At 35.0% G+C, this 14,008-nt stretch overlaps 1 protein-coding gene across 1 annotated transcript in view; it reads right to left on the reverse strand.

The window, feature by feature from the left end:
* Positions 1 to 14,008, reverse strand: part of CADM2 (cell adhesion molecule 2) — a 291,062-nt gene that overhangs the window by 141,475 nt on the left and 135,579 nt on the right. Inside the window, exon 6 of the mRNA XM_027874175.1 lies at positions 5,192 to 5,282. Coding sequence (XP_027729976.1) covers positions 5,192 to 5,282 — 91 coding nt within the window. The remainder of the gene's footprint in view (positions 1 to 5,191; positions 5,283 to 14,008) is intronic.

Genomic DNA, 14,008 nt, shown 5'->3' on the forward strand with positions numbered 1-14,008 from the left:
GCATACATGTGTGCTGTGTACATGCGTACATATCAGGTTTCCCAGGTAGTAGTTCGAGAGAGTGAAAGTCCCCAAAAGAGTGTATTTTTATGCTTTAGTTCACAGGTCTGTCTCTGACATTAGAGTTAGACTCATGTTCTAAAATGATGCTAGCACAAGCAATTCTTTCTTATTTTATTTTTAATGCAAAATAGATTTGAGATGTAATATTTACTTATACTTCCATTAAAATCATTTTCTGATTTCTCATCATGGAACTTTCATATTCTCAAAGGCTTTGCAAGCAGACCACAAGTTCTGCCAGGCACTATCAGGCTTCTGGTACAAGCCCAATGACAGACTGTATGTGCATTGTCCAAGTGCCGCTTTGTTAAGTTCAGGAAGCCTCATCACTGGGCTGGCTGCAGGGTGAGGAAATTTTTGGCCACAGGAAATCTCAAAAGGCATCTAATAATCATAGTAGGGTCCTGCTCCAAGTTAGCAAAGATACCACCCACACCAAAACAAAACAAGAACCTCAAAATATTGAGGTATTTACTTAACACTGAGTTCTCTATGGCGTTTTGAAGTAAATTTCTTCATAATCTTACTATTTACAAATACAAAATCTTTAAGCTGATTCTTTAATACAATTCTCTGGACAAATGGTTATGCAAATGTCAAAGTCTGAGGTGGGGGACTGTGGGGAGAGAAGTTCATGATTTTTAAATGTATTATATAGGTACTTTTTTTTTTTAATGGATGAATGCAACAACCTAAAAGCTATTCTGGGAGAGTGAGAGGAAAAAGGGAGGTGGATAGAGGAAAGCAGAAATGCAAGAAAAGTAGCTAGCATTAGCCTGATCCTCACTTTAAACCAAAATTAAAACAATAGGTAGACATGTACAGTAATCTCTCTTTTAATGAAAGAATAGCATGCCTCGGCAGCAGTGTCAAGTGGAACAACTTGGTCCTGTACCAAGTTTTGCAGCTGTTCCACAGGAAAATAGCAAAAAGCCTTCAATCCAAAGCAGCCAAATAAGGCATGATTGTTCATAAACAGTCACTAGGGTCCTCACATTCAAAACAAGCAAAACAACATTAGCATCTAGGAGGGCAGGTTAGAAACTCAAGAGTAGCTCATCTAAACACATCACCGTGTAATTTATTTCAAAGCTATCAATATGGCTATTCCATCTAAAATCAAGGTAAGGACGAAATCCGATTTTGGCATTTTATAGTTAAGAAGAAATTTTTCATGGATTACAGATGGGGCTACAGTCTGCCATGAGGTGAAAATAAATGGCCAACTCTGTTCCTTACTTGAAGACTAGAAATTGATCAGAATGAAGCAGGAGGAAGGAGGATAAAGGTAGCTGGGAAAGAGATCTGTATACTTACAAATGGAGCCACATTGTGCTGCCTCAGCCTGTTTCCCTAAGTGCCAAAATCAAGAAAAGAGCAAGCAGGTCCGAATGTAGTAATAGCCGACCTGGAGTATTTGCCTATGATAATATTTGCCTTATTTGAAAAGGTAATTTCAATTCAGTTTGTGGGGCATTCCTTTTATCTATATCTTGGTCAGATTCTTTTTTGTAGAAACGGGGGTAGGGAACATGTATGTTTAGGAAATCCTTGATTAATGATTTTTTCCTCTTACTTATTGTAATTTCCTCCCTTAGGCTGGGAGAAAATCCACTGATCGTGGTTCTTCTGATCAACTCCCGCTCTTACAACAATGCTGCTACCTAAAATCCTGATGGCAAGGGCTACTGAATCTCGATTCAAAGAGCTCCTCTGGTCCTGCGCTTTGACTTACTAAACCATCTACTTGCTGCGTATGGTGTTCTCCAATGGCCTCCAACTCTATAAAAAATTTCATGGCCAATGAAGTGTGAAGTAGTAATGGGAGGGGAAAAAAATCCAAATCTCCTCCTCTCCAGGAGTCAAGGAATAAGTACTTTATAAGAGACGGGTTCTTCTCCCACAGCTGACCCTCATTTCCACTGCCAGAGTTTATACTTTGCAGAGGCTGGATCAGAAGTCATGTGTTCTTACCCCTACACCACTCCTCTTTCTTTTGTATCATATAATCAATTAGGAAGAATTTAGTGAGTACATGAATTTTTTTCAAATTATAATAAGGGAATTACATTGTTACAAAAGAAATAGAAGACACAGTTCTTGCCCTTAAAGATACTGCATTCTCTTTGGGGAAAAGATCTTTTCTGGCTGGATTTAGCTTTGAAGAGTAGTTGCCATCAAAATGGATATGTGTTCAATTTTTTTTTTTAACTTCTCAGAGGGAATAAGGAGAAGGAAGAAAAATAACGAAGAGACAATCCAAGAGAGGTGGGTAATAGGGATAGAATTGGCAATTCAGTAATGATTCAACACACATTAAATGCTTACTCTGTGCAATGACAAAAGCAGTATGTTGCAGTAGTTTGAGAGCCAGGCTTGGGGAGAGAAGGAACTTAGGTTCAAATCCTGCCTTTTAAATATTACTATATTTCAGATTTTTTATACCAGTAAATTCCCTATACAGATAAAATTACAGGTCTAATGGCTACACATACACACACACACACACACACACACACACACACACACACTTCCTCCTCACACCCAAATTGGAAGGTGGTAGACACTGGAACAATGTGTGTGTATGTGTGTGTGTATGTGTGTACATAAATATATAATAAAAAAAAAACATAATCCCTTTTCTCAAGGGTCTTATGGCCCAATAGAGAAATGGCAAATAGAAGCAGTGTATTCCAGGCATAGGAGTACTGTGTTAAGAGATGGTAGAAAAAGACAAGTGCTACCAATGCAGTTTGTTAGAAATGCATGTGCTCAGTAATAGTAGTACAAAGTAAGGCTGAAAAGAAAAGTTAGATCGAGACTGAGGAAGGCCTTAAATGCCAGGCTCAGTAGCTTGTATTTTATCCAATAGGCAATAAGGAGGTACTGAAGATTTTTGAGCAAAGGAATCCTTTTGAACAAAAGATTTTTGACCAAATCTATGCATTAGGAAGAATGATTTTAGCAGCTACGTGCTAGAATCAGGATATCATTATGATAACTGAGGCAACAGGGACCCAACAAAGGTGGTTGTAATAGGAACAGCAATGAGGAAATGGATGGAAGAGCTACTCTAGCTAGAAAACTGACAGAAACTGGCAACTAATTAGATGAAGGGGAGCAAGGGAGAGGAAGTAATTGAAGGTGACACAAGTTTTTGAGCTTGAGTGACTAGAAAGAGGAGGATGGTATCAACATGTTAGAGCTGAGGAAGGACATTTAAGCCTCTTGCCAGTACATTGACATTTTGACACAGCTTCATTTATCCTTTTAGCCTCAAAAATCTAGACAGAAATTCCTACTGCCATTTTGTCCATCTCCATTTTCACCTTTTTCATGTTAAAAGACTTGGAGTACTAAGGATTTACTCACAACTGGGCAAATATAATTAAAGATTCCAATTGAAGAGCTACAATGCCATTATCTTCCCTTCCTTTTCTTCTTAAGTATTATAGAGAGGGCCAAAGAAAATGGGATTTATGACATAATGATTAAATATATTTACGTTATGCAAACATTGCATTTGTAGTTGAGAAATGTTTTTACGATTTTCAAGGGACAGGGAATATTCAGGTTTCATATAGGATGTATATGTTAAGACAAGAGACAACAATGGCCCATATTCAAGGTATAAGAAAACCAGTTTGCCCTAATAACATGTTTAATGGATTAATTTTTGAAGAACTATCAATATTAACTATTAACATTTACATCCATAATAAATAATGGCTGGTAAAGAGTATAGATTTAATTTTATAGAGATGTTATAGAGTTGTTGAATGATAGAATAGAACTGAGGAACATAAAATTTCAAGTCAACAACCTGAAAAATCTTGTCAGGCAAAATTCATCACTTGAAAAACCTACATTGCATTAGAAGCAAATGCACAGTCTAAAAAAAGATAATGGTTTAATCTTAATATTACAGAAGCTAGCCCATAAAGAGATATATTCAGAAGGCAATTCAATTCTACTAAAATCTAAATTAAAATATGAACCAATTATACATTTCTTTTTCTAATAGTTCCATAAATGACAGCTAGCTCTTGAAGATTACCATTCATTCTTGTCTACTATTAGTCTGACTCCTCATTATTTGAAGATTTACATGGAAAATAAGCATTATCAGGGAATAAGTTTAAGATAGATGTTTAGGAACACATATAAGTGAGCATAAAAATAATAATTTTTGAGCTGGAAGGGATTCAAAAGATGATTTAGTCTCACCATTTCATTTTATATATCAAGAGATTCTGGGTAAGTGACAATTTTTTTTAAGTTCACTGATTCACTGCAAGTCATTAAAACAGATGTTTGATTAGAATCATTTCTCGTTTTTTGTTTTTGTTTTTGTTTCAGCCAGAAAAAAGAAACATTTTAAAGTAAGTTATTTTAGTCATTATAGTTATTTATTTGTAGGTATGGCAAATTTCAGTAGTAATGTTTTGTGTCTTGTTTTCCTACAACAATCAGACCTCCCTTGAGATCTAGGACTTGAAGGAAAGCATACTTGTGATTTCTTCTATTTCTGGCTATGAATAGGAGGTGGAGTTTATAAGAACAGGAAAAAAAAAACAGCCAGAACTCTCTGGGTCTTTACTACATCACTTGCTTCCTTGTTTAATTGATGCCTCCCAGATCTTCTTTCAGGTCCTGGTGGTTAACGCTCACTCGTCTCACAATCACCATATTACTAATGTTTTTCTTCTAATGAAAAGAAATTCAGAAAGAACCTTAAAAATTGGCACCTATTTGGACTGTTTTGCAATTTGAAAAGTTTTCAATGAGAGGATTACCTTCATGAACACACACCCATCATCAAATTCATGATGCAAACAGTTAACCAATTAAGTCCAAAGTCCTTTCAGGTTAAAATATCTTACTGAATTGAAAAATAAATAAACAAACAACCTTTCCTTCTGGGATTTCTTCCCTGAATTCACTAGATGACAAAGCAAATGACCAACATCTCATAGACAGATGCCTAATCAGGTCTTGATTTAAAAGGTTTTATGTTTTTGAGATCAATTTTTACACTATGAAAAGATTAAAAAAAAAAGTAGCTTTTCACAGTTAAATGCTTTAATTAAAGCAGTTTATCTAATAAATTATTCATTAAGTCACTTACAAGGGTTTTCCTTTGGATTCACAAGTCAAAACTAATGGCTGTCCTTCTTGTGGAAATGGAGTAGATGGTATAATCTTAACTGATGGTGTATCTAGGGAGAAAAAAATTTAAAAGGATATTAGCAAAATCAAGTTAATGTAAATTATATGTTAACTCTATATTATCCCTATTTTCAGAATTTCTCCAATTATAGACCTGAAATTGCACACTTTATAAAAAAACTCACTTTTCTCAGTTGCTAAAATAGTCTCTGCAATAGTTAGAACAAAACTTCTTGTTCATGCAAAGCTAAGAAAAGTTCCTGAATAACTTACGAATTCACTGGTTACATTACTGCTGAATTTAAAAGTGAAATGCCAAAAAGTGTTTAGGATGAATATCAAGCATACCATACAATTGTTTCTTCTTCTATTTATAAATGTCTATGAATGCTGTTATTAAGAACTGAATGCATTAATGCACATTTGAATAAGAACACTTTCATTGTTGCAGTAATCTGGAACCCATAATAAGCATTCGACAATGGGCTGATAGTTAAATCACCTTCTTACAAATATTAGAAAGAAATCTTTCTGAAAATGCAATAATACAAGATTTAGAATATAGTACTTGTCCTTTAATAAAGTTAGCAAATCGTTTTAAAATAACAAATAAAAGTTAGCACCTTGTCATAAACTTTTAAATGCCAATGTTATAGAATTTCAGTCATTTCATTTTACATTAAAAAAGAACAATTTAACAGAAAAAATCCAAGCATAATCTGACAATGACATTTACATATATCATAATATATGTATGCTGCATGATATTCCTTTGCCAATATAAAAAATACAAACTTCATAAAATCATAGATCAAGTAAAGCACAATGTTAATGTAAAACCCAAAGGAAGAATCTTAGTTTCTACTTGAGGATAATTTGTTTTTTTTTTTAATTAAGAAAAACATACATATTTTTCTGAAAGGTTACTTCATAATAATAAGTATAACTTATTTTTGACAGCAATAAAATTCATGTTCTCTGTCAAACAATATCAGCTAAAGATCCTAATGCAAAGAGGTAAATTTTATGTTATAAGAATCACTGAGACTTGGTGGGATAAGACCTCTGACTAGAATATGGTTCTGGATGGGTATGTACTATTCCAAACAACTGGATGGAGTCATATGTGTGTGTGTGTATATGCGTGTATAATATAGATCATATTATATATAATATATATTCCTCATATAGGTAAATCCTCATATATATTCTCTCTCTCTGTATATATATGTATATATATATATACATATATAAAACTCATATTCATCATTTCTTATGGCTAAAGACTACGTTATTGTTTGATAATTTTCAGTCATGTCAGACTCTTTGTGACCACATTGGGGGTCTTCTTGGCAAAGATACTAGAGTAGTTTGCCATTTCCTTCTCCAGCCCATTTTACAGATGAGGAAACTGAGGCACAGGATTAAATTACTGGCCCAGGGTCACACAGCTATTATCTGAGGCCAGATTTGAACTCAGAAATATGTCTTCCTGACTCCAGGTCTGACATTCTATCCACTGTGCCACTAAGCTGCCCTGGCTGTTTAACCCTCTCCCCATTTGGGGGCAAAAACCATTTTGATTAAAGTGTCTTGTTGCTACCACATAGAAGACAGAAGGGGGAAACAGATGAAGCATTTGCGAAGTCTGTCAAAAAGTCATATGCATGTCACAAAGGCATGATTAAGTAGTGATGAGGAACTTCAATTATCCAAACAGCTGTTGGAACTCTTGATTTGCTCTACTGATCACTTCATCCTTTCAAAAGCAGAGGAAATCAATGAGGGGACTCTATTCTGGTTCCAACAAGGAGGTACTAATAACTGGGAAATAAATGCCAGGAATCTTGGGGAAAGGGTATATTCTCTTCTGTTATTTGAGGTAGAAGAGAGAGTTATAAACAGGGCAGTTATATACCAACCTAGATTTTTAAGAATGCATGTTTAGAAGGTACAGGTAACATAATGCTTATAAAAGTAATGCACAGTTAAGTAAGAATAGTATTAGGGCACTGTAGAATTCAGAATTACCAGAGGCTAGTAAAAAAAAAAAATGAGTGTTTCTTTTTTGTTTTTATGCTTCATGCAGGAAAAGAAGAGGCTCAAAAAAGGGTTGAGATCCCTTCTTTGGTATATGTAATGATAAGTAATGGCAGAAAAAAAGGCAGAACTGCTTCAGCTTTTTGTTTTTTTCTATAAGGAGGGATCATTTTTTAAATTAAAAAATGTGGCCATAAAGATATTGGAGAGTTGATCCTCGGTATAACTAAGGGAATGAGAAAATACCTCACTCCTCTTAATGAATTCACTGGTATCCGAATGTACTATTTCCTTGGATATTGAAAGAATTGGAAGATGTAGTGGTAGGTAGAGCCACTGTTGCTCATATTTGGCAGACTGTGGAGAATGGTGGAGATATCATATAAGCAGGGAAGGGCAAACATTGCTCCAGTTTTTAAAAATGAAAAAAGAATAGATTTTGAAAGCATAGGTTAATGAACTTGAGTTACATCCCTTGAAAAATCCTAAAACATTTTTAAAGGGATGTTTGGTGAAAACCTTAAAAAAAAAAAAGCAAATAGAATGATTTTATAAAGAATAAATCATCCCAGAACAACCTTACTACTTTTATATGATGGGGTGATTGGACTGAAAGATCAGGAGGATACTGTAGAAACAGTTTACATAAAATTTTAACAAATGTTTTAATGAAATTTATCAGCTGAGAAAGCTAATTAAACCTTAAGCTTTAATTAGACAAGTATCTAGGATTAGGAAAGTTATAGTCCCTTTGTGCTTCAACTTGGACAGAACACATCTGAAATGTTAGGTTTAATTCTGGATGGCACATTTTAGGAAGGACATTGATATAACTCAAAAGCCTTAAGAATATACCATTGGAAAATTGATAGGTGTGAGGATGTTTAGCATGGAAAAGAAAAGAAATAGTGGGACCATGATAGCTGTAGCCAAGAATCAGAAGAGATGTCCCTTTGAAGACAAATCAGATTAGTTTTACTTGGCACTAGAATGCAGAACTAGGAGCAGCTGAAGAGGGATTCAGATTTTTCCTTCTTGTTGTCTGAAGGCAGTACTACAACAATTAGCAGATTTGGCAGAGGCAAATTTAGAATTAATATAAAGAAATGCTTCTTCATAATTTGAATTATTGCAAGTGGAATGGCCTGCCTCAGCATGTAATAAATTTTCCCGCTGGTGTAGAACTTCAGACAAAAACAGGATGACCAGTTGCTAGGTAAAGAGGCTTTTTGTTCAGATCTGAGTCTTCCCACTCTGAGATTTTGAGACTGTATAATTCTGTGAATAAGTACTGTACCTTATTCCCAGGCATGGAGAGGTTAAGATCTCTGAGGCAAAAATAGTATCCACATCAAAGATATCACGGAGCTTTTGAAGAATTGAAATACTAGCAGAAAAAATATTTTGTATTGAGTTGCCATACACTAAAGGGAACTTATAAAATTATTTTTATTATAACTTCATAGGTACTATGAGCTCAAATGTAAAGAACTTTTCAAATCACTTCTAGAACATACAATGGAAAGAACTTTTTGATATGCAACATTACCACTAATTTGGTTCACTAAACACTAGAATAAAGGGTCAGTTTAGAAATTCAGTAGATGTTCCACAAAGGCAAACTACAGCTAAATATTCATGTCCTTTCAACCTCAGCTCATATTTCAGTTTAATTGAGTGTCTGCTGCTGTGACTTCTTCTTGAATATGAAACCTCTGCTTTTTTTTTCCCTTGGATAAAAATAGTTTCTCATGATCTATAAAAATGGTAATTTCTTTTGTGTTCCAAGTTTAACATATCTGTAAACTAGCTTTCTCTCATCAATTGGCTCTTACAAGAAGGTCACTTGCTTGTGGGGAAATAGATTTGAAAATTCACCTAAAGCTCTAGTTGATATTTGCATCTAATACCACCAACCACATCAAAATTATTCTTTTCAAATGTAACATTATTTAAAAATGCATAGAAAAATTGCCCAAAAATGAGTTTATATTTTATCCTAAAAGTAATAAGGAGTTTTGTGGGGGGAGGGGAACAGAGACAGAGAGACAGAGATCTGGACATTATCTACCCCCCCTAAAAAAAAACAACAACACCTGATTATTGCATCCATTGAAGATGCATCCAATGAGATTGCCAAAAGGGAATAAATAGAGGGAAAAGAGAAGAAAGTCCTGGTCAGAGCCTTGGGGAACACCCATAATTAGTGAAGGAGATTCATCAAAGGAGACTGAGGAACACTCAAAAATATGACGAAAACAAAGAGACAACAGTCTTGAAAACCCGGAGTAAAAAAAGTATCTAGGAGGAGAAAGTGGTCAATTACATCAAATGCTGAAGAAAAGTTTAGACAAATAAAGATTGAGAAATGTTCGTAGAATTGACAATTAGGCGATCCTTGGTAATGACAGGGAAAAAAAACAGTTTCAGTTGAATGATTGGGTCAGAAGTTAGACTGCAGAAAGTTTAGAAGTGAGAGGAGATAAAATGGAGTTACTTTGTATAAATATAATTTAGAAATAAAATAATTTACAAATTAAATTAAATTTAAAACATGACATAGACAACAATAGCTAGTGGGGTAGTAGGATCTATTGAAGGTTTTTGTTTGTTTTTTTAAGGATGGGGGAGATATGGTTATGTTTGTAGTCAGCATGGAAAAAATCCAGTAGGTAGGGTAAGACTGAACATTAGAAGGAAAGAGGGGATGCCAATAGAGGGTGATCTACTAGAAAACATGAGAGTAGATGAAATCAATGGAATATGTGGAATGAGTCATCTTGCCAAAAAGTATAGTGGTTGTCACACACTAGAGTGAATGAAGGAGATAGTGAAGAATAATGGTAGACATGATGAGAAGGGGAGAAAAAGAAGCTTTCAGTGAATGGCCAAAAATGGCCTCAGTTCGTGGGCTGAAATAAAATGTGAGGTACTCAGCTCTGAGGGTTAAGGAAGACAGTGGTGTATAGGGAAGGATTATGAAGGAGTTGAAGGATTTCTTGCTGCAATGAGGGTCCATTTGAGATTAGAATAAGTTTGTAGTGGACCTAGAAAGCACTATTTCATGACTCCCTTAGTAGCACATGCATGATATGGATGTAAAGGAATGTAAATGGTAAGAGTAATGCAGAGTTAGGGTTGTCATGCATTAACATAGAAGCGAACAAGGGATTTAAGGATAGAGGATATTGTAGAGTTGGACTGGCTCATGAAGGAGTCTAGTTTGGGAAGACAGCCTAATTTATCCAAAGGAGAGACCAAAGTACCGAAAAGGGATAAGGCATAAGGAATAATAAAAGATTATAATCAAGAAAAGGATATTTGGCATTCCTGAGTATGAAAGTAGAATATTTGTGGGTAATGGCAAGAATATAGCCATTCCTGGAGTATAGTGGAGGAGTAAGTTATGAGAATTGAAAAGACTGAGGAACTTAGGGTACTTGTGAGAATATAATACAGACAGTTCTTGCTTTATGCAAATTTGCATTATAAAAATACAACTTTAAATCCACATTCCAGAAAACCACCTATACTAACTTTACTGTATAGTACTGTGCTCTCTCTCTGTTCCTGCCCTTCCTGCTCACAGCCCCCACTCCCCAAACAAAACAAAACAAAACGAAAAAAACAAACAAACAAACAAACAAAAAAAAACAAGAGACTGTGGCTAGATCTAAGGCTTGCTAAAGACTTTGGCTTTAGAACTACAGCACTAAAACAGAACACCTCTGCCTCATCCGCCCTCCGTCAATGCCTGCTTGGTACCTTGTGTGTGTCTCCAGCCCCAGTGTGTGGCCATGCTCTGTGGTCAGTGTCCAGGCTCCCCTGTGTCTCTCCCCTGCCCATTTCTTCCTCTGCTTCAGGCATGGCTGGCCCCAGGCTCCTTCCTGCTTCTCCTTCCCAGGCACCCACTTGTGGGGGAGGCCCCCTCGCTCCACTAGCCCTCCTCTGCCTTCCTCCTTCCCTTGCCCACGTCTGCAGGCAAATTTGTCAAATGAGGACATAAGAGATGATGTGCAACAGGTGGCAAGAAAGGCTATATTCAGAATCAAGATTTGGCTATCTTGTGGACCCAAGGTACCTATGAGAATCCCATCTCTGAAATTCTAGGATTCCTAAATTGGTACCTTATTTATTGCTATAATTTATTTATTACTTACACTAGTATTAATCTAATTAAACATACTTCTGCTTTGGTTCTGAAATGGTAAATTCAGGCCTTATGCAAGCTATGATTTCCATATTTATTTTGAAATTTAGGTTTTAATAATTGTGTAATTCATATGTGTGTCTATGTACATTTGTATACTTAAATGCTTATATATGCATGACAAACTAATTGGTGTAAAAATTCAGTTGAAGTCAATATTGCTTTCCTCTAAGAGCACACTTGCTACTAAAAATAGAAAATAGGTTTTTTTTCCCTTCAAAAATGCAAGAGAATTAGGAGGAAAATTTGGATACAGCCACACTTGCAAGCAAATGGTCTATTCATTCCTGCAACAACTATGTTAGTTTGTACTTTATGCAAAGTATATTCAACATTAAAGGGATCAGGTGGTCTTTGCTTTTCATGTGTGCCAATGAGTCTACTCAGATAATTTTGCTGAAAGTACAAAATAATGAGAAGAAAATATAAAATTTTCTCTGATTCTTTGTTGAAGAAATATAGGTTGTAGAAGGTTAAATTAATGGTCAGACTTCTTTCATGAATAAGTGTCGGGTTGGTTCTTTCCATGAATTTCTTAAAGCATTATCAGCTTTTGAAGTAAGGACACCTCATTTTACACTTGAATGAGCCAGGATTTGAGTAAAAGTGAAGATATTGATCTAACAGAATTGATGTTCCATATCCTTAACAAATATTTTAGGAAAGAGAAAATATCTATGTCAGTGCCAAAATTAAACTTCCTGATGGGCAATCTTACAAGTGCTAGTACTTAAAGCTTTTAGAGTCATTGGGTCAAAAACGTGTACATTACTAAGGACTTTAAAGATGAAGTAAAAGAGAACTTTAAGCCAATTCTTTTACATAAGAACCATCATTATTTAAACAATCACACACAGACGCTATAGCATGTTATCCTCTTATCGAAAAATGTCACCACCACTGACACGATTTCATGTGACAGATTACTGTTATTAGGAGGAAATACATACTGGATTAAAATGATTAGATCACTGCAGATTTTACACTTTTTGTGTGTGTTTATAGAAAACAGCAAACAATATGTTCAGTAGAGATTAGATCACTGAGATCCAGAATTTTTAGACAAATAAACAGACCAACCACCTTAAACTCATCTCACTCAACTCCACATTTCTTTTTTTTTTTTTTTTTGGTGGAGGGGAGGGCTTCTGGGTATTTAATTATTCAACATAATGTTTGAAGGGAATGCATATATAAATTCAGATCACATCAACAGTATATGGAAGCAAATTGTCAATTTATAATTTTTGTTATACACTTTTACACACAGAATCACATAATTCAGGAGTTCAAAAGAACTTTTGTAGCCATCTAGTTCAACTCATGTGAAAAGAATCCCTGCTTCATTGACCAAGAAGTGGTCATTCAGCCTCTTCTTGAAAACTTTAAGGACAGGGAATCCACCATCCTTCAATGATCCATGTTCTCACAATTTTGCCATCTTCAGTGCCTCACTTTTGTCTGAGCCCATCTGTTCAACAGATTGCTAAATTGTATCATTTCTACCTACAAATTTTCCCCATCTTTCCCCTTTTCTTTACTCAGACAACCTTGACCCTAGTTCAGTCTCTTATCACTTTTCACCTGGACAATTGTGATAGCTTCCTAATTGCTCTTCTCACCTCATGCCCCTCCCTTCTCCCATTCATTATCCATATCAAAGTTTTCCTTAAGTACAAATATGACCATGTTACTTATTTAAAAGGAAATGTCACTTCTCTGACAACAAAGGATTTTTTTTGGTGAATATTAGCATAGAATAAAGGAAAGGAAAGTCAACATCCTTATTTACATTTTTCTACTTTACACTTTTTTTTTTGCTTTCTTGATCCATTACATTTTCTGTGTTGCTAATATGCCAAGTCTCTACAATTTGTATTCATTTTACTCAATTATTTACAGTAAAATGACTCTTAAAAAGCAGGCATTGGCTCAACACAAGAGTGGTTCCCACACGAATTCATTTATTCAGTTACTGAATGTTTAACGCAGTCATTAAAGACATGCTGTCCCCTTTATATTTTCCAATCGATGTGTCAGGATAGATTAGTATGTTGCAAGAATCTTAATAGAGCGTCCTAGTTCTAGTTCCTCCTCTATAAGTAGTGACTTTGTTCTTTGTGCTTTTTTCCCTCTATAGTAAACCTTTATTTGTCCACTATCTAGATGAGGACCTGATTTGGTCCATAGTCCAGTCATTATTACCTGCTTCTTTACTCTATGTATTTACATCATATACTTGCTCTACAATTTTCAAAGAACTTTTCTTACTGTAATCCTGTGTTTGTGATGAGTAAGTCAAGTATTATGATTCTCTATTTTAAAATTAGGAAACTGAGTCTCAGAAAGCTAAATTACTTGCTCATGATAACTTAGTAATTTCTTCTACTTCTTTATTATTTGAGTATATTCTCTTTAAAGGCCCTATCCCTTCCCACTTACTTACATTTTAATTTAAAACATGAGTTTCCCTCACTGTTTTGTGAAACACTGTATCTCAAATGTGTCACAGAAAACAGAAATATT

The sequence above is a fragment of the Vombatus ursinus genome, unplaced genomic scaffold (genome assembly GCF_900497805.2).
Source record: "Vombatus ursinus unplaced genomic scaffold, bare-nosed wombat genome assembly UNPS02014805.1, whole genome shotgun sequence".
Lineage (NCBI taxonomy): Eukaryota > Metazoa > Chordata > Mammalia > Diprotodontia > Vombatidae > Vombatus > Vombatus ursinus.